General features: G+C 44.4%; 1 protein-coding gene across 2 annotated transcripts in view; it reads right to left on the reverse strand.

Annotated features, from left to right (window-relative positions):
* Positions 1 to 13,093: 13,093 nt before the first annotated feature.
* The window catches only part of G3bp1 (G3BP stress granule assembly factor 1), a 28,329-nt gene continuing 20,466 nt past the window's right edge, over positions 13,094 to 20,956 (reverse strand). For both annotated transcript variants that reach the window (XM_051180636.1, XM_051180637.1), the window contains exons 6-12: positions 20,545 to 20,638; positions 18,554 to 18,752; positions 17,708 to 17,809; positions 16,145 to 16,256; positions 15,870 to 15,998; positions 15,237 to 15,346; positions 13,094 to 14,531 (exon numbers count right to left, since the gene is read on the reverse strand). In XM_051180636.1, the coding sequence (XP_051036593.1) occupies positions 14,322 to 14,531; positions 15,237 to 15,346; positions 15,870 to 15,998; positions 16,145 to 16,256; positions 17,708 to 17,809; positions 18,554 to 18,752; positions 20,545 to 20,638 (956 nt within the window). In that variant the 3' untranslated portion in view covers positions 13,094 to 14,321. The remainder of the gene's footprint in view (positions 14,532 to 15,236; positions 15,347 to 15,869; positions 15,999 to 16,144; positions 16,257 to 17,707; positions 17,810 to 18,553; positions 18,753 to 20,544; positions 20,639 to 20,956) is intronic.

Genomic DNA, 20,956 nt, shown 5'->3' on the forward strand with positions numbered 1-20,956 from the left:
CTGCTGCACATTCTGTTTGCAGGTGGGAAGAGACAGTGATATTTAGAAAGTCCACTCATTATATTTTGACATTTCATATATCATAACATGGAAAGTTTGGGGAAAATGACCCCATTATATTTTTATAAGTCTTTTTTTTTAAGATGCTTTGCACAGCTTTAACATGTAGGAAAGTTAGACAAATATTTCTCTTTTCTTCTAACTCTGAAGTGCCAGAATGATCCCAGACTTCCAGGGCACTCCGGGGAAAGCGACAGGGACTGTGATGAGTTGATCTGGAAGAGCAAGTCCTGCTGACAGATATGGACATGCACAGAACCATGGCATGAAGCCTGTCCCAGTCCTTCATCCCGTGGCTAGGACACACGGGTGGCACTTCTGTCCTACCACTCTACTGTCTTGGCCTTGGGTCAGAGTTAGAGGTAGGATGGGGATACATCACTGACAATCAGTTGGGAGCTTTGTTTGCATCCTTGTATGGAGCTAGGGAGCTCAGGGGCAGGATGGAGGAGTGGAACAAAGAGATGATACCTACCTGTCTCCTGCCGTGAACTTTTCCTGGGGAGTATTCCTCCCTTCCCTGTGGCATGCAAGCTAATGCCTAGAAGGGTCTAAAACAGATAAAGCCAAGACAAAGACCAAGAGCTCTGAGTAAAGAAGATATACTATGCAGCCAGCAAGAGGGAGTTGAACTGCCCGTAGTCTGCTAGGTCCAAGGCCAGCCAGCCTGTGCCTTCCCTCCTCTTGGACTGTGCAATCCAAAAAGACAATCCATGTTTCAGTTCTGGGTGAGGGGGCACAGGACCTTTGTTTACAGGAAATCCTGGGCAATGGGAGTCCCATGAGTGGGTGACTCTCATCTGACATTTGTCTTTTCACATCATAAAAGATGTTCAAAGCAGGAAAAAACAAAGATGGCCTTGAGTAGCCAGCATTCAGGATGAAGACGCCAGTGTGTGGAGCTATGAGCCCCTTCCTCGGCACAAGAGGAGGAGTCTTGTCCTCCAGAGCTATGCATCTTAGGAGAGGCTGCAATCAGTCTTTTCTAGTGGCACTTTATTCCCTTCATTTAGGTAACAAACATTTTTAACAGAAAATAATCAATGGGACTTGATTATTTTCTGTTGATTATTTTCCTTACTATACTTAGACTGACTCGAGTCTAGGTGAATGGGGTGACCACAAGAGGCATCAGAATCTGACCTGAGTCATACCTCTGGCTCACACAAAATCACCCAGCACCTTCCAAAATGGTCTCCACAGGAAGCATCTGGAATCACCCTGAGACAATCACCCTGAGAAATCAATGGACAGTTTGCCCAGTCTCAGATGAGCTCCCCATATCATCATTTTTGGAATGGTCCATTGTGAACTGCCTGGCCTAGGTGAAAGGTCCAGCAAGCAATGGACTCACATCTTTGTGACATACTGGGGAATGTTACTGAAGTCCTTCAAACCACAAGCAAAGAGACAACCTTAATCAAGCCCGCGGTTAATACACAGAACGCTCTTGTGTAACTGTGCAAGCTTTGGTCTCTCTGAATGCATCATGGAGAGACTGGGACAGTATCTGAACTCTCCCTGGCTCTACCTGCTGTGAATCTGTGCTTACACTGAGCAACTTTGCACAACTCAAAGCTTATCATTGTTTTGATTTCTCAGGGCTCTGTGCAAGCATGTAGACTTATGTACAGGTACACTGACCCATACAATTCCTGTTGCTTCTCCAGAAAATTTGCAAATTTGCTTTTCCTCTTGTACCACTTTTACTCAAAACTCAAAAAGAAAGGAAGAAATAAATAGGAAAGGGAGGAAGGAAGAGAGGGGAAGGCAAAGAGGGAGGGAGAGAAGGAGGAAGGGAGGGAGGAAGAAAGGAAGGAAGGAATTTGAACAAGATAATTTAATTCAAAGCTTTCAGGTGACTCCCAATGAATAGGGCAAGGCTTTCCTAATTTCCCCTTTAGGTTGAGCACAAAGGGCCCTATGCCCTGGGATTACAGGTATAAAATGGATGGTTCTGTATGGAAATCTGATGACCGTACCAAGAATGTCCTACTGGTTTTGAAGCTCTTCTTCAGTACAGACTGGTGTTCATGCATAGTGTGAGACTTGGAAAGATGCATGGAGGAGTAGATGACTTCAACTCACCTCCAAAGCTGCAGCTTATTCTAGGAGCTAGGTGGGGACACCAACTGCTTCTCATCCTGTTAGCTTCCAGAATCCCACTGGTTTCAGAACTAAGCAGCTCCACTCTGCCCTCTGCTGGAACTTTCTAGCACCTGCAAGACCCTTCCTGGAAAAGGCTCCAATGGGCAATGTGTGTGAGATACAGAGACAAAGGGACAGAGACAGAGAGAGATATATTTTTCTATTGACTCTAGAAAAAAAGAAGGAAGTTTCACCCCAATTATTCCCTTTTCTACATATCAATAAATAGAAAAGTAATCCCTTCAGAAGTGTACCAATATTTTCCATAGCTTTTTTTTTTCATACTCGGGAGAAAAATAAAGAAGACTGGTCCATTTCCTCCATCATGTGTACCTTTACAAGCATCATAAAAAGAAGTAATGTCTTGCGAGACATGATGTAAGTAAGACTGCAGGGAAGGTTGGCACTCCGGTCAAGGTAGTACTGCCGCTGACAATTGTCTTCTGTCTTACTTGATTGCAATGTGCTGAACCCAAAGGGGGTTGTCACAACCCTGGCAGTGACTGAATCCTTTGGAGAAGATGACAAGAAGAGTATATCCTCTTCGGGGCTCTGAAAGTCACAGCCCTTTCCCAGCCGGGCTGGAAGCCCAGTCCAGAACAATGACTGTCACGTTGGAAGCCATCAGTATGTTTCAGGAATATCTTCAGACCTTTCCACCCACTATCCACCCTTACTTCTGCCCAGGCAGGTGAGGCTGGGTTTCCTCAGGCTGTTTCTTAAACTGATAGGTAGCCAGTGAGTCTGAATGGGTGAATGACTTCTGCCCATTGACTCAACCAGAACAAAATGTCTCCACCCAAGCAGGCAGGAGGCACATTCTCGAAATAGAATATGGATTGTGTTTTTCTACTTTAGAAGTTTGAAGCGAGAGCTGCTTTCTTTTCCTCCAGTTCTAGGAAATCGTAACAAGAGGTCTATGACAAGAGAGGAGTCAACAATGTGCCTTGTTTTAATGGCTCCACCATGAGAACTCTGTGCAAGAAAAACACACATCCTGGAAAGGGTTTGGTCTACTATGCTCTGACATCCCAGTGACAGAGAAGACACCCTTGAGTGGGTCAAAGTCCCCAGAGAAATAAAGAACTCTCTGTTGGAAGAGTGCTTGCCCGGCATGTGGGTTGGTGAAAAGGAGAGACAGACAAAGGGATGAGGGATGGCAACGGTGTCGATTTTATTGGGGAGAAAAGCCTTCAGAGGAGGGGTCTACTATAGGAGGCTTGAGGACTTACATGGCAGAAAAAGGGAAGAGGCCTCACCCATCACCTTTTGGAAGCTCTCTGAACCTACCTTAGGTTTCCCTAAGCAGTGTAACTACAAAGCCTAGAGTTCCTTTAACATCCACTCAAGATAAAGTGCCCACAGCATACAGTGAGAGTCTGGGATCCAAAGATAACTAGCCCAAGACAAAGCCTGACAGAGAGTATCCAGGTCTGGTCCCTCAGAGACCAGGAAACTGAGTTCTGAGACTGGCTGATGTCCATTTACCTCTTCCCTGTCCATGTTTTTTAACCTTCAACAGATTATTTCACCTTCTGTGATCTTGAAGGAACCCTAACATTGTTAATGAGCATAAAATTGAGAAAATGAAACAATCAATGGTTTTGTTACTAAAAGTAGAATATAGAAGAGTTACTGCACTAAAATGAGTCTGACAGCTGAAAATCAAAAGTATGTATCTTTTTGTTTAAGATCATCCCAGTATATGAACGTTTAACATCCTAGTTTCTTCTCAAATGCTGGTAAATACCATCTTTAACTAGATTTAAGATCAGAGATCTTAATCAAAAGCCAATGTTCAGTGGTGGTGGCCTTTGATTCCAGCACTCAAGAGGCAGAGGCAGGCGGATCTCTGTGAGTTCAAGGCCAGCCTGGTCTATAAATCAAGTTCCAGGACAGCCAGGACTACACAAAGAAACCCTGTCTTGAAAAACAAACAAGCAAACAAAAAAAGCTAATGCTCTCTCTTCTTGTCTCAAAATGTAGTCATAAACAACATAAATTCACTAACTCATCTTCGAGATTAATGATCTGCTAATACAGCTTGCTACACAGGGTACTTTGCTGAGATGAAGCCACTGAGTGGCTACTGAAGTTTAAAGACAAATAGGAGTGAACTAGAGGGCAGATGAGAACCAGTGGTGTTTGGAGGATATGGACAACATCCCTTACTTGTGACCCCGTAGACAGGGGAAAATCCTTGTGCCGGGAAGGTTTAAACTTGGCTAGAGTGAAGAAGAGTTAGGACAAGACCTTTCCAAAGTCTAGAATTAGTTTAACATCCACTCAAGGTGAAGAACAATGAAAAGCACCAGAGCCAAAGATAAGCATCACTTCTAAGGGCTGACCTTGAAATTGAGCAAGTTGAGACCTGGTGTGACTGTGAATAATTCAGGGAAAGATGTAGCAAAGGTGCTGAGAGCATCTCACTCTTGGGATGTTCCAGGGATCTGGAGCATAGGACATTTGAGCCCAAATCTGAAAGACTATGTCCATGGCAACCATTTGCTGTTTGGTGGTCTTGTCCACTTGTTAAGGAGTTAAATGGTTTAGCCCTGTAGGACAACTAGCTGTTCAGCTATTTCTCCCAAGCAGGTGTTAGAGTAAAAAGGAACCATCTTCAGATAAGAGCCAACTGAAATGCAAACACTGACCAGTAGTCCAGAAACAAAGGGTGTCCAGTAGCTCTTCACTCTCACCCCAGATCTAGAAATGAAAGGAGGAAATGAAATTACAAGAGAAAACAAGTAGAAAGTCAACTCCCCTCTTACTGCAAAACAAAACCCCTAAGCACTAGATAGTTGCTTGTCTCTGGATCCCCTTGTTCCTGGTCTAATTGTCTAATAGACAACTTGATGTGCACAACACCCCAGGCAATCCATTTCCCTGTTCAAAGTCTTCCCTGCTATTTCCCAGGACTCGCTTTGCCTCTGCTGCAGCTCCACCCCAAAGCCAGGGTGTTGGCAAATAAGGCTCACTAACTGTCGCAGTAACATACCCAGGAATGTGTTAGCTTCTTTCCTGAGGGCCCCCAGATCATCTGTGTAGTGAGGACAGTTTCACTCTGAATCCTGACTCAGAGGGCCTCCAAATGAAAATTACATACTAACAACTTAACCTACCTGGGCCAGAGAATTCTCCAATAGTATCATGTGTCACCGCCAAGACTAGATTATAACCACGTGTGACATAAATGGAGGTATGACTCTCTTTTACCCCCACTACATTTGTTATGTTAAGTCTGGAAGTAGCATACTATGAAAGCTGAGTATCCAAATAAAATCCGGTAGGAGGCAATGATTCAGGTTCCAAAACAACCACTAGCATGGGAGATGGAGGGTGCCACAGAGAAAGTAGACTGTGGTGTGTTGGAAAGCCAGCTGAGCGGTCGTGTAAGGAACAGGTGAAGTTCTGATGGACAAGCCAGAGCAGTCTCAGGCAGCCTGAGCAAGTGCTGAGATCCAGAAGTAAAATGAGGGGGCCTCATGTAAGCATTTTTTGCACTTTCAGGTGAAGGGTAATGATTGGAGTCAGGTTAGGAGAGGTGGGTCTGTGCCTATCAGGCATGCTTACAGGAGATGTTGCAGAAGCGGGTTTCATTAGGCAATTTGTCAGGACAAAGTGAGAAGATTCCATCTCCTTTCTGACCCATGTCCCTAGCCTGCTCAGCTCTGCACTTCACATGGGAGAACCGCATTTCATTGATCTTGGAAGCATATAGTCACTGGGAACTCACATCTTAAAGGTCATCAGTTCATTCCATTAAATGCTAAAAGTTTATGCTAAGAAGGCTCTGGAACCTGGGAGTTAGGCTTTATTTTGTGGTGTGTCTGGTGTGTGTGCGTGTGTGTGTGTGTGTGTGTGTGTGTACATGTGCGTGTGTGTAGAGGTGAGAAGTTGCTGTACCCAGCTTCTATGAGTCTGGGGATCCAAACTCAGGTCCTCCTGCTTTTGCAACAAGCACTTTACTGACTGAGCCATCTCCCCAGCCCTGAAAGCTGTGGCTCTGCATGGAACACTGAAAAGTTCTTCCTGTGGCAATTAACTGATGGGGCACGAGCTGCAGACAGTGAAGACCAGTACTTCTATCTGTTTCCCTCACCCCTGTGGTGCTGGGGATGGAACCTATAGCCTGTGGCATGCAAGGCTAGTGCTCTACCACCGAACCACATACTGGGCAGTATACTGAAGGTATTTCTAGAGCCGAGTTTGTGGTCCAGACATCACCTTGTTGTTGATCTAGCTGAAGACCTGGAGGAGAAGTCCAGCATGCTGTTTTCCTTCTTAGCTGCATCTAAAAATCACTTCCCAACCTAGAGATTTATTCCAGGCACAAACTCAAACAAGGAAAAACTGGTATGGAGTTGAAAATACAGATGACAGGAAGCAGATGCTGTCATGCCATCACAGATGCAAATGTGCAAAGGGGCAGGTTCCCCCCCTCAGGAATTTGCCTTCTTTCCCATGGCAAATTCAGGAGGGTTATTTTGGGGGAATGAGTCATAGTATCTCCCTCCATAAAAGATTGTTCCCCAAGTCTTAGCTCGAGGAGGGGGTTTCACATAAGCAGTTGGGTAGACTAACGTTCTCCATGCTAGATGCATTTCTACCTCTACCTCATATTAAAAGACATTGTGCTCTCGGCATGCCAATTTACCCAGAATGCTATCAATGAAGCTCAAGTGTTGGATGAGATAAATTGCACATTTTAAACCCATCCAATTTCATGTCATAGTAATTCCATCTTCCAGCACTGGAACCATGATAATAATATCACCTCTAAGAAGTTAAAATGAGATGAATGAACTGGATTCCAAAGGGGCTCATCTTACATCTTCCTCATACTGGACACACATACAATGCCTACTGCATGCTTGCTAACATGCATACTCCAGACAACAGAGGGAGCAACGTTCTCATTTTTTTTTCTTTTAATTTAAGCAACCAGAGTTCTGCTTACAAAAGATTGACATAGCAAAGGCAGTGGCCTCAAGGGGGGGAAAAAAAAAAAAAACTTGAAAAACTGGATAAAATACATGTCTTCAGTTGCCATACACTTGGAATAAACAAATGAATCACAAAGTGACCAAGACAACCATTTGTGGTGGTACATGGCTGTAATCCCAGCACACAGGGGCAGAAGCAGAAAGATCTAACCCTGATAGTGAGCTCCAGTCCTGCCTGAGCTACATAGCAGAAGCCTGTCTCAAAAACCAAGTGGTCAGGACAAAACCATAAATAACTACTGTAAAGCCTTCGTTATTGGCAGGATCAACCTCGTGATAGCCCTGTTGGGATCCAAGCGAGAACTAAGAGTGCCACTCAAAGTGACTGTTCAAATAAGCCACGGGGCTTCCTAACCAGACTGGGCTGGCTTTCAGCATGCCTGGGTGGTTACAGCACTGGGGCGATGCTGCGTTTGCCTCCTTCATCTCAGACCTGGTAAGTTCTCCAGTCTCATCTGGACTTCAGATGCACTTCACTAATTAGAGATGAGCTGGCTCCTGCCAGTGGGAACAATGTGCCACTTCAGTCTCACCCAAACCTTGCCAAAGCAAATGACTTCCTGTGGACCTGGGAGTCACTTCCAAAGGACTGCCCTTTGTCATCTCTAGTTCACCCATCTAGGTATTAGCACAGAACTAACCTGTCTTAAAAGTCCCCTGGCTTGGTTTTTAGACAGAACAAACTCCAGATGACTCTCTGAGTAACTTTATATTTCCTTTTTCCTCCCTCAGAAAAGTTAGCTTTCACCTGAAATGTTTTACAATGCCCAAGGGAGAAGTCAGTCCTTTAAAACAGGTAGGAAATGCTCCCTGGAAGACTGATTCCCCAGGCATTTCAACCCTAGAACAGAAAGGCATCCTGCCATCCTTCCTATCACAGTGCCAGTGTGGATGAGGAGTCCATTAGAGGTAAGATGCCTACATTTGTCTAAGTTGATAGGATGTGAGAGTCCTGCTTAGCTGGGCACTGTGGGGCTGAGCTGTAAAGCACTTGATCGCCCACAATGGGAGAGGTTTCCACAAGCCACATAGCCAAAGCAGATTGCTGAGTAGCAGTTCTGGGACATCTCTGATTAATTGACCTGGAAAATTGGGTCTGAATTACTCTCACAGAAGTTCCTCATCCTTTCCCAGAAGAGAATGTGACCATGTGTTTTCTATGGAAACTTCTTTGTACATATGTATAAACTAGGTATGGCCTTAAAGCTGCAGTTAAGGATCTGTCTGGCTCCCACCTTAAGCAGCGTGCTAAGCAACCGCTTCCTTAATGTACTATTTTTACTTCTCATTGGACATTCAACCTTGAACTAGCAATTCCCTCTGGCCCCTTCCCTTTTTTGCATGAAGTCATTAAAGTTATGGCAGGGTTTTTTTGTTTTTTGGGTCTTTTTTTTGTTTTGTTTTGTGTTTTGTTATTTTTACTTTGTTTTGGTTCAGGTTATTTTAGCTTGTTAAAAAATCTATTTCTGCAATTTTAAGATGGAATGTAAAATTTATGTGCTGTATATAAAAGTATATTTATTGAGCCATCCATAAACACATATCCATGCCAATTCAAATGGAAAAAAAATTAAAGTTTTCTGAAATTTTCTGTGGTTAACTACTCTTAATTGTTATACTTACCAATATGTGAGAACTTCTGAAATCCTAGTTACCCCCAGAGAAAAATCCGTGTGTAACCTGGGAAGCATTCCACTAGAATTTCATATTCAGAAATAAGAACATATGTTTAATGAAGTATATTTATTGGTCGACACCACTGGAGTTTAACAAAGGTGACTCACTCACAGAGCCTGCTGCCAAGGGCTTACAGTCTCTGGGGGTGGTGAGACAGAGGCACAAGGCCAGGGCTGTTTCTGAAAGATTCGTCTAAAGAGGTGAAGACCAGTGAAATGGAGGTTGGAGGAGTGTGGTGTCAAGTCTGTCGAGTAGCATGATGAGACTTTTCTGAAGACTGGATGCGGGGAGCAAGAAGGGAAACTAACCACTCACTTCTAGCAGGGTGGAGCATGAGTAAGCGAGCTTGTGAGAAACCATTTGCTCTGCAGGGACAATGCCTAAAATGGACTAGGGACATCCAGGAAGGATACTTAGACCAGGGACTTCCTCCTCATGAATGGCCCCTCACCCCCAGTCTCCCAAGAATGTCCTGTACTGAAATGTCACACAATCTGAAATTGATTGAAGGCTACCTCCAGTCACAGACTCAGCCAACACTTCAAGGTAGGTGCCTCCCAGTGGGATACAGGAATTAAGCATCAGTTCTCAGTTCCCTAAGAACTTAACAGTGGTAAAACAGCTAATTCCAACTCCAGGCTGAATCATGAGCTACTGCTTAACTTCGAACAGGGATAAAACAAAATGGGGGTGGGGGTGAATTTGTTCACTTACTCTCTGAACAGTAACTGAGTCTTGACAAAAACTGGTATGAAGCCTGGCGTTGGTGACACACGCCTTTAATCCCAGCACTCAGGATGCAGAGGCAGGCGGATCTCTATGAGTCTGAGACCAGCTTGGTCTACAAGAGCTAGTTCCAGGACAGCCTCCAAAACCACAGAGAAACCCTGTCTTTAAAAAAACAAAAAACAAAAACTGGGATGAGAGAGATGGGGCTGGAGACACAGGCACATGTTCAGGGAAGAGAAGGCATGGGAAGCTATGAGCTCAACATGTCCAGGAGTTGGACTCTTGTCACTCTACATGCTGGAGCCTCACCCCACAAGTCAAGTGACACATACATAACCTGGCAGGAGCTCAACAGGGTGGTGCTTCCACCCAAAACCCTGCCCCTGGGGACTAAAAGCACCACCATACTGAATATAGAATGCCAAAGGACCTCAGAGAAAGTGACAGCTGAGTTTCAAGTTTAAAACATCACATTAGCAAGGTTGAAGAGATTGTTCATTCTGTAAAGTGCTTGCCACACAAGCATGAGGTCCTGAGTTCAATTTGCAAAAGACATTTGTAATCACTGCACTGGGGAGGCAGGCAGGAGGATCCCGAGCTCACTGGCTGGCCACCTAACCTAGTGAGAACAACAGGTCTCAGTGAGAAGACTTATTTCAAAACCCAAAAAACAGGGTAGAGCATGGTGTGGTGGTACCACTGTCTCAGCCATTACTTAGGGACTTCAATGTAGGTGCCTCCCCATATACCTACTCAGACTGCAAGTGTGTGGCCCAGGCCCAACCTCTGACAGAGGAAGGTGTTTGCAAGTTAAAGAGGTGGTTAGTCTATACAGCAAGTTCCAGAACAGCTAGAGCTACATAGTGAGACCATCTCAAAACAAACAAAACATGGTGGATGACTCCTGAGGAACACTAAAGGTTATCTATCCTCTGGCTTCCACACAGACTGCACACCTGTACCCTCCCCTACCGTCCTTACAAAAACCAGCTCGCTGAGATAGTAAATGCATCCATCCCTGGGTGGGGAGGGGGGGATGGAGGCGGAGTTCTATAGAAGGCAGTCAATGAGCTTACTTTCCTAAAGGAACAGGGCACTACGGTTGAGTATTGCCACAACTCAGGTCTGTGAAGTGGTAATCCCACTCTAGAACACTCAGTCCACATCTGGAAATGGGCTCCTACTAAATACAGATGACACTGCCCAGAATCCCTGCCTGCTCATTCAAATGCTTCACACCATCTCCCCTTGTACCATAATCCAGAATAGACATGAAATTAAATGGGTTCACTTTTTTTTCCTGTATTTTTTTTTCTTTTTTTGAGACAGGCTCATGCTTTGTAATCAAGGTTGATTTTGAACTCAAACCTCTCTCACCTGGCCTCCTGCACACCAGGACTACAAGTATGTGCCACTGGCCTTTATATGAACTATCCAACTCCCATTGGCTCCCCAGCAGCAGCTGAGATTGGAGAACACAAGAATACCACTCACCATGAAAGCAAATAAGACATTTGGGTTACAATTTACTTACTTCTAACAGAGACTCAGGGCTGGAGAGAGAGATGCTCAGTGGCTAAGAACATGTTGCTGCTCTTCCAGGACATGAGTTCAGTTCCCAGCACCTATGTAGGAGGGCCCACTCACCTGTAACTCCAACTCCAGGGGATCATCAACATCTTCTGACTTTCCCAAGCACCTGCACACACATGGCAAGCATTCACACACACACATAGGTACACATAAATCAAAGACTAGGACTCACTTGGCTAAAATACAATTCCAGGTTAAGACCCTGCTCAATGGCAAAGAACTATGCAGAACCAGTCATCCCTATAGACCAAATCTTAATTTCATCTGAGAAGGCTGAGGGTCAGCCACTTACAGAGACCCTGTGCTTTCTGGGTGACTAAGGACACCTCTAAGCTGAGGTTTAGGCTTGAAGTGGTGTCAATATTGACAGACTGACACCAAGACTCTCAGTGCCAACTGTGCTGCCAAGTCCTGTCAGGCCCATGCCCTTTCAAAGCACCCCCACCCCGACCCCGCTGCTGTGAAGTGGGGCTCAAGTAGTTCCCTAACCTGTCACAAGCAATTCAGACACACACATGCACAAAGGCATGGAACACACCCATGTGCAGTGCTGAGGTTGGAGAACAGCATTTCCTCCCATCTTCCAACCCCATCACATTCCCTGTACCCTGTACCTCCAAAGAATGTGAGGGGAGGAGCTATGATCCCATGAGACCTCAACTTACAGAGCTAAATGCCAATCACCTCTTTGGGTTAGTCCGCTGGCTGGAGAGAACTTCTATTGAACTTGGTACTCAACTGTGAAAATCATTTTCAGATTTATCGAGTTACTGAGACAGACCTTATTACATAGGCCAGGCTGGCTTTGAACTTGAGAGTTTCCTGTGCCCATGGCCTACTATCTGAGACTATAGGCCTGTGCCAATGTGCACTGCTTCGGTGTTTTCCAGAAGTAGTCTGGGGCACCTTTCTTCTCTCTTTGGCTGCCTTTTGTTTTTTGACAAGGTCACACTACACAGCCTTGCCTGGAATGGAACTTGCTTCATAGACCAGGTTAGCCTCACATAGACACAAGTGAGTACTGGGATTAAAGTAATGTGCCACCCAACACTTTACAAGTACATGCTGATCACTTTGCTATATTCACTGACCTGAAACAAATGAAGATATTTAAACTGACCCTAAGCCAGTCATCACCTGTAGATACTACCAATACTCAGATCTGTGAAGTACTAAGCCCAAACCTCTTTTTCATCCAAACTAGCCTGACAACAAAACTAGAACTTACCTATCCATGACCAAAATTCAAAATGAGCATTAGAGGGCTGGGGAATGACTAGCATGTTCAAGTGTGAAGATCTTAAAAAAAAAAAAAAAAAAGAAAGAAAGAAAGAAAGCCGGCCGGCATTGGTGGTGCATGCCTTTATTCCCAGCACTCGGGAAGCAGAGGCAGGTGGATCTCCGTGAGTTCCAGGCCAGCCTGGTCTACAGAGCTAGTTCCAGGACAAGCTCCAAAGCAATACAGAGAAATATTGTATCGAACCCCCTCCCCCCAAAAAAATTAAGATCTGAATCCACAGAAAAGCCAGTCCTGGCACATGTCTGCAGTCCTGGACTGCCTGTGGCTTATGGGACAGTTAGCCTGGTATATGCAGGGAAAAATAAGACTGTCTCAAACAGGGTGGAATATATAAGGACTGGCACCCAATCTGTCCTCTGACTCCCATGAGTACACTGTGGTACACCCATGTGTGAACACACACACATCCCTCTCACACACGGACACATGCGCACACGCACACAAATAACATTAGGAAAAGTTAGACTTGACAATTTGGTTGTCCACACACCGAGGCTGTATAAACAAAACCTTCACCCACTTCACACATAGCACTCAACACAACACTGTGAAGTGAGTTTTAGCAGTCTACATTGCCAAATGAAGTTTTCTTCCAGAAATATTTTAATAAAAATTGGCCTTTTCCAAGAACACCCACTGCATGTCCATCAGTAAGAGAACCGTAACAAAATAGAAAATTTACCATATGGCTATGATTTAAAGAAAAAAAAAATGCAGACCCTGGAGCACATTAGCCAAGTCCGAGATTCAAGCCAAATCCTTCTGAGGGACCCATCAGGAACCCAACAGACAGCAGAGTAGAACGTGGCTGTCAGCCACTGAGGTCAGAGGCCTCACAGAAGCACCTTCCTCAAAAGCGGTCCAGTCTGAGGCGTGATTTTAGGATAAGGCAGAACAATGTTAACACGACACATACACGTGATCAAAAAAATTCTACAGTTCCCCCACATACTCTGAATCTGAAAACAAATCTAGAATCTTTATTACTTTTCTTTCAACAATTGCCAGGACCGGAATCAAAGATAAATAGAAGGCACAGTTTTGCTTGGTTTTGTTATCAGATTTGGGGGTTGTTTTCTTGCGGGGATTTTTTTGTCCTTTTTTTTTTCTTTTTTTTTTTTTTTTTTTTTTTTTACAAATACAAATAAAACATGAAAAACTCTACCTCAAAAAAACTAACAGTTCAACAGAAATCCTTAGCTGCGTTCTAGACATTGACAGGCTATGTCACAATTTAAAATCCAATGGTAAAAACAGAGGTTTGGAACTGTTTGGTAATCACATGTCAAAAGAATAAAGTTCTGGAAACACCTTTTATTCAGCTAGCCACACCAGCGGGAACCCAGTGGCAGTTGCCAAAAGGCAATTTTTCCACACCAGAAAGGAGTCGTGACTCTTGACAGATAATATGGATTTTTCCTGCTTCCAAAATGTTTATCAAATCCTGTGTCTCCCAACAAATGAAACATCCATTGTCACTGAGAAGTGAGACGTGCTCCTTTGGGGAATGGCCGTTACACTCCAGTCTGTATCTGCAGCGTGAGCAGGAAGGTGAGACTCCCTCCTCTTCTTTAAAATCCTACTCCTCCTAAAGTATCGTTCCGGAAAACTGGAAGTGAAGGACTAAAAGGTCAGGGGGAGGAAAGGGGGCGTGGGGGGCACACACCATGAACACAAGCGAAATTAAAATTGTACAAACTCGAGCAGTTTATAATAGACTACTCCAAGACACCAAAGGCTGGTTGAAGGAATTCACCATTCTGCAGGAGCCAGGGCTGTGTGCTGTGTGGAGATCTGGGCCAAGTAATTCACTGCCTTGGAGTTGCAATCCCCCTGCCCACACCAAAGCCTGGTTTCTGCACCATGCCTCCTCGAGGAGGGCCTCTCATCCCACCACTCGGCCCACCACGGGGACCTCCGGGTCCCCGAAGGCGGTTATCCCTGCGGTCGCCTTCCCTAGCAGCTCTTGTCTTCTTCTCCTCCACGTTCAGACGGACTGCGCCTCGGAACATGATGGGCTGTGAGGAACAAGGAAAGCAGACACTGAGACCGGCCCCTGACCGTGACTATCACAAGTGAACAAAGCTACCCTAAGGAGCAAAGGAGCTTTCAATCAGCCAGTCTTACAAACCTGCTTCTGTTGAACTCATGTTACTAATACGTGCACATGTGGCGAGCTGTGCAGGAAGTTGAAAAGAGCCAATTTAAACAGCCCGGAAACATGAGTAACTTACTAATAACTAAAGCAAACTTCAGGTAAACACAATGGTATAAAGATGCCTCCACAACTTTGTAGTTAAAAACCTTCTCATATTGGGACAAAATACTGCTACTGTTCAAGTAAAACTATAAAACTACCCTTAAACTCCCAATACTAGCTAGCAGCTTAGGATTGAGAAAGTGAGGCACTTAAGGAAGAATGTGAACATGGCCTCCTGGCTGGAAAGTGATACTTAAGGAGGCAGTCCTAAAACCACAAACAAACAAAGACCGAAGTGAATGCAGTAAACATCTCTCAGCACAGCGAAATGCAGAGGGTCAGAAGCTCTGGCAGTTATCAAAATAGGTAACTCCAATGTCAGGGGATGTATCCCCACTTTTCTCGCTGAGGGCACTGCACACACCTGGCACACACACATACATGCAGTCAAAACGCACACAGATAAAATAAAAATAAACCTTAAAACACACACACACACACAGATAGATGCAAATCTGCTTACCCTATTGTTAAGGACCTTCTGAACAGGCTCAGAATCATCAAACACAACAAAACCGAAGTTGGGCAACTTCCCGCCACTGTTAATGCGCAGCTCCACCACGTTCCCATAATCTGTAAGTGCAAAGAGCTCATAACTTCTTTGGAGACACCCAGCTTTACAACATTCAGCTTACATCAAGCAAATATGTGCTAATGAATTTAAAATGATTTCCAAGATGTCATATTAAAATGCAGAATTCAAATGTCCCTTAGATGAATGCTTATACTAACCAAGATCTAAGGGTTTCAGTTTGTGAGCTTTGGATCTTGGAGAGCAGACCCAAGTGTAAAAGACAATGCATTACATCTTAAATGCTCCTTATTCACCACTGTGAAGGAGTTTCGAGCAACGCTGTAGCATGCCTACAACTCATGACACTGAGGTCAGGGTGGAATTTCACAGTTGGTGTCATGCTCAAGGGAAGTGGCAGTTAAGCCATCTGTTATTTTGTGGAAGCAAAGTTTCATTCCAGAACTGGACTATGCAGACCATTAAGTCTGCTGTCCTTGTTACTAAGGACCTGACATTACACCTGTGCCTCCACTATGTGGCGCTGTCTAGGAAATCAGAACCACACAGAGATTCAGCACCTACTTTGGAAAAAATCCTTCAGTTCCGACTTGTCAACCTCATGTGGCAGGTTCCCGATGAAGAGCTGATGACTGTCAGGGTGCCTCACCATCCTTCTAGGTTCCACATCTCCTGGTTCGCCAGCCTCACGGACTTCAGAGACAAAACAAGACTCTTAGAGGCCCTTCACAAACAAGTCTCCCTCCACCCAGAATGAAGTCGTGTTCCACTACACCATCCAGACCGAGAGGTCACCTCTCAAAACCACCCTAAGCCAGACTGGTCACCAAAGCTCTTACTTGGCCGGGGTCCCCTCTGAGGAGGAATATTGATCCGTTGCTCTCGAACTCTCTGATCTCTCTGAGGTCTTTGTGGTGGAATTTGAGATTCAGGCTTAGATTCTGGACGGGGCTTAAAAAAAAAAAAAAAAAAAAAAAAAAAAAAAAAAAAAGTTACTGATTACCCTTTGTGGGGAGCCAAAGTAGCTTATCTGTTGGTATTTTTCTTTTAAAAAAAATTAATTACATTTATTATGTGTAAATACAGAAATGCTATGCACATGCCATACACACATACAAATGGGTCCCACATATCCAACTCAGGTTGTGAGGCTTGGTGGCAGGTGCCTTTACCCACTAAGCCATCTCGCCAGCCTTGTTATTTATTTTTCATTTTTTCTTTTTTATCTTTTGTGTATGAGTGTTTTGCTTGCATGCTTCTCTATGCACTCTGTGTAAGTCTGTGTTGGAGAAGGCCAGAAGAGAGCATTGGATCCCCCTGAATTTGAATTACAGATGGTTGTGAACCCAGATCAGCTAGCTGCAAGAGCATTAAGAGCTCTTAACCGCTGAGCCATTAATCCAGCCACCCACCCACGTGATGGTTCATAGTTCAGAGCACTGGTAGCTCTTCCTAAGAACCAAAGTTCAGTTCCCACCTGCTTGCTCGTAACCATAACTGCAGTCCCAGGAACCACTATGCCCTCTTCTGGTCTCCGAGGACAGCAGACAGGTACATGATATACAAACATACTTTCAGGCAAAATACCCATACCGAACAATAAAAATAATTTTATTAAATTACAATTACATGTTCCTGCCAGATGGTGGTGACAAATGCCACCTAAGTTTCAGAACTCAGAAGCAAAAGCAGGTGGATCTCTGTGAATTTGAGGTCAGCCTGGTCTACAGAGTGAGTTCCAAGACAGTCTCCAAAACAATACAGAGAAATCCACAAGTCTCTCCGCGCCAAGTGCACTCACCACCTAGAGAGGTCAGAAGAGGACACTGGATCCCCTAAGACTGGAGTTACAAACAACAGCAAGCCACCATGTGGGAGCTGGGAATTGAATCCCAGTCCTCTCCAAGAGCAGTAAATGCTCCTAAGAGCCAAGCCATCTCTCCCACTCCTTGTCTAGTTTCTTAAAATTAAGCAAGAAAACAGCAATTCTGGCTCCAAGGAAGATAGGTAGCTCTCTGAGGCTGACTAGCCAACCTCACCTAATTTGCTCCAGGTCCACAAAGACCCTGCCTCAAAAAGAATTTTTTTTTCCAATGTGCACAGCCCCAAGGAACAACATGGAAGTTCATCTTTGCCTCCACAGGCATGCACAGACCCATGTGTATGCACACCCTCATAGAAAGAAAACTTCACATGAAGAAGACCCTGCTTTCCGGCCAAGTGCAACTCTGGCTACTGCAGAGTTCACCACCCTGCTGGGTCCTCAATGAACCCATGAGTGAACCACCACCACCTACCTGCTCTTCTCTCCCTCCCTGTACACCAACCTCCCATTCTCTACACCTGTTGATGCTCACTTCCAAAGTGGTTAAATCCACCAAGTCCTAGATTCAGACACTTACCTGTGAAGGCGGCACTTTTACCACATGGGGTGGTGTCCCTGTCACTGGAACAGCCCCACTGGGAGGAAGGTTCTTACTAGTGACAGACGCCCAAGAAAACGTCTAGGAAAGATAAGACACATCAGAGAAGTTAAGTATAGTCACTAACTTCTGCTTCCCATATACCTCTGCATCAATCACAAGCAGCGGAGTCTACAAGCATCTGCCAGCTTACAAACTGAGTACAGCTTATAAAACTGTCTTGGAAGCAGCCAAGCATATCAGTACACCCCTATAATCCCAATACTTCGGAGACTAAGAAAGGCTAATCTAGGCTACACAGTGAGACCAACTCAAAGTCAATCAAGTAATTATGGTGGAGAAAAGAGATTTTAAAAATAAACTGGCAGAAGGCCAGGAGCACACCTTTAATCCCAGCACTCAGGATGCAGAGGCAGGAGGATCTCTCAGTTCAAAGCCAGTCTGGCCTACAGGGCAACTTCTAGGATAGCCAGAGCTACACAGAGAAATCCTGTCTCCAAAAAAAAAAAACAAAACTAGCAGAGAGTGGGGAATGTGGCTCTGTTAGCAGCTTGCACAAAGTCCTGGGTTTAGCTCCCAGAGCCTTATAAATCAGGCACGGTAGCACATAACTACAAGCCCAGTTCAGGACAGAGCAATCAGGATCAGGAGCAAAAGATCAGCTCTGTATGGAGTTTGAGGCCAGGCTGGGAGACATGTGAATTAGTCTCCCTAGCAGCAGTCTCTGTAACAGCCAACGCCAGGACACTGCACATCTACTCATGGCCTAGGACTGATCTTCAGCACAACAAAAACAGGAACGTAGTGCTAAGCCACAACCCATACCCTTAAGTCCTCCTGTGCTGGGGCAGCATCCGCTGGGGCCGGGGAAGCACTCTTTTGCACATCCTCGGGAGCAGCTTCCTCCAACACAGGCTCAGCCTTGTCCTCCTGGATGTCAGGCACAGGTTCCGGTTCCGGCTCTGGCTCTGGTTCCGGCTCTGGCTCCACAACAGGCTCCTCTAAATGCTCCTCCAAGTCGTTGCTGTTATGGGAGAATTTGAGAACCCAGACACTTAGAGCCACCTAATTACTCCAGAGAAAGCTGTTTGCTAAATTCTGATGAACATACAATCAGAAGGATCAAAGAGAATCAACTCATTCAATTACTATTAATTAGCTTTTTTATATGTATCACAGAAGCATTGTATTGAATGGAGAAAAGTCAAATTCTCTGAGGCCTAGCTCAAGCCCAACATGACTAGTGAGGTCAGCCAATTTCAAAATCCAAGACAGTGTTATCAACTGTGTGGCTTTAGCCACACAGAACAGCTCCGATAAAAACATACAAGATGGCTAAAGAGATGACTCAGTGGCTAAGAGCACTGGCTGTTTTTCCCTGAGGCCCTGAGTTCAATTCCGAGTACTCACATGGCAGCTCACAACTGTCTACAATGTAAGCGGATTTCCTATTCTGTTTTGCAGACATACATATAGACAAAACACCCATATACATAACACCATAAAATACATATGAATTTAAAAAAAAAAAAAAAACCCACAAGGAATTCAGGGAGAGAAGACATCAGTCACACCTCAAAACCATGGTTACATTTCTATACCAGTTGCCAACAACACTGTCCCTGGCCATGTTTTTCCTGCCAGCACCTGACCTCAGTAGGTCTGTGGTAAAGCACATTCACTCTCAGCCAGAGTGAACAGGTGTGACCACACCTTGGTAAACTTTTGAAAGCTTTCAGTACTAATTATTGACACGTGGAACATCCATAGCAACAGTACACATTTTGGCCCATCAAAAAAAATTTCTGCACCAGGAGCAGGACCAAAAATAAATAAATAAATAAAAAGACATTATACTCATTGTTTGAGGCCATGAGAAAATAATTTTAAAGAAGGGTTTTGTCACATAGCCCAAAACTTGTCTTTTCATTTATCTCTGTATGTTTCTGAATGTACATACTGAAGAACACATCAGAACCCCTGAAACTGGAGTTAAAAGAGGTTCTAAGCCGCCATGTGGGTGGGTGGTGGGAACTCAAATCTCTGCAAGAGCAGCAAGTGCTCTCTTATCGCAGCTGAGAAGTCTCAGCTTAAAATTTTTATTGCATTTACTTATTATAAGGAGGGGGGCTGGCCATGTGTGTCATGATATACCCATGGAGGTCAGAGCTCTCTCCTTCCATCATGATGTCTCAGGAATCAAAATGTCCTGCTCCACCCAGCCTACTCTGAGCCACAGTACTGGACTGTGAAACTGATCATTACTGCTTAACTTACAGCTTTGAAACTTTATTCATCTACTTAAGTAAATCCTTCTGATACTTGTGTGCACACCTGCAATCCTAGCATCTGGAAGGCTGGAACAAATAATCCTAAAAGTTCCAGGGTAGTCTCAGCTACACAGTGAACTCCTTTTCCCAAGATACAATTAGTAACCTGAACCAAAAAAGAAACTCATAAATATTATCTAAGTAGTTTTCACAGTAAAGGCTATAAAAATAAACAAGCTGCATATTGCTACCTAGTCAAAAATTTTGAAATGTTTTCCTAGAAAATTACCATTGCTTTCCTCATAGCCCCTCTAGGCTATGAGGAAACTCACAGCAATCCTCTCTGCTCAGCCTCTGGAACATCGGATTACAGGCATGTCTCCATACCTGACTTAGGCAGTGCTGAGCATCAAACCCAGGACTTGATGTATTTAGACACCCAGCCCCTGATCATTGCCTAAGATTAATCTTTAGAAGACATATCTGTCTCCAACACAATTCAACTTCTTGTTGCAAGCCTGGGCATGTGAAGAGAAGTTCCCTTACCTGACTGTCTGCTCATAGAAAGCCCCAGAATCATCAGGCACCACCTCAGGTGTCTGCTGTCTTTCTTCAGGTTCTTCTACTTCTTCCTCAGATTCTAAGAGAAAAATATGTAAAATAACAACTATCACATTAAGCCCACAAGTTCCTTAACTTACAGTTTCTACTGTAGACACAAAGGAACACAGCAAAGAAAGCAGGGCAATTTGGTAAAGACTGTGGTACAGACTTTGAGGGAAAATTAAGCATTTTAATTAAGAACAGACACTCTAAAAATAAAAGGCTTTCTGCTTCCTGTGCTAATGCAATGTGACCAGCCAGTTTCCTGCTCCTGCCACATGACTCATCTGCCTGTCACCATGATGGATTTGTCCCCCTTAAACTGTGAGCCAAAAAAAAAAAAAAAAAACCTTTC

This window comes from Phodopus roborovskii, unplaced genomic scaffold, assembly GCF_943737965.1.
Source record: "Phodopus roborovskii unplaced genomic scaffold, PHOROB, whole genome shotgun sequence".
NCBI classification, from domain to species: Eukaryota; Metazoa; Chordata; class Mammalia; order Rodentia; family Cricetidae; genus Phodopus; species Phodopus roborovskii.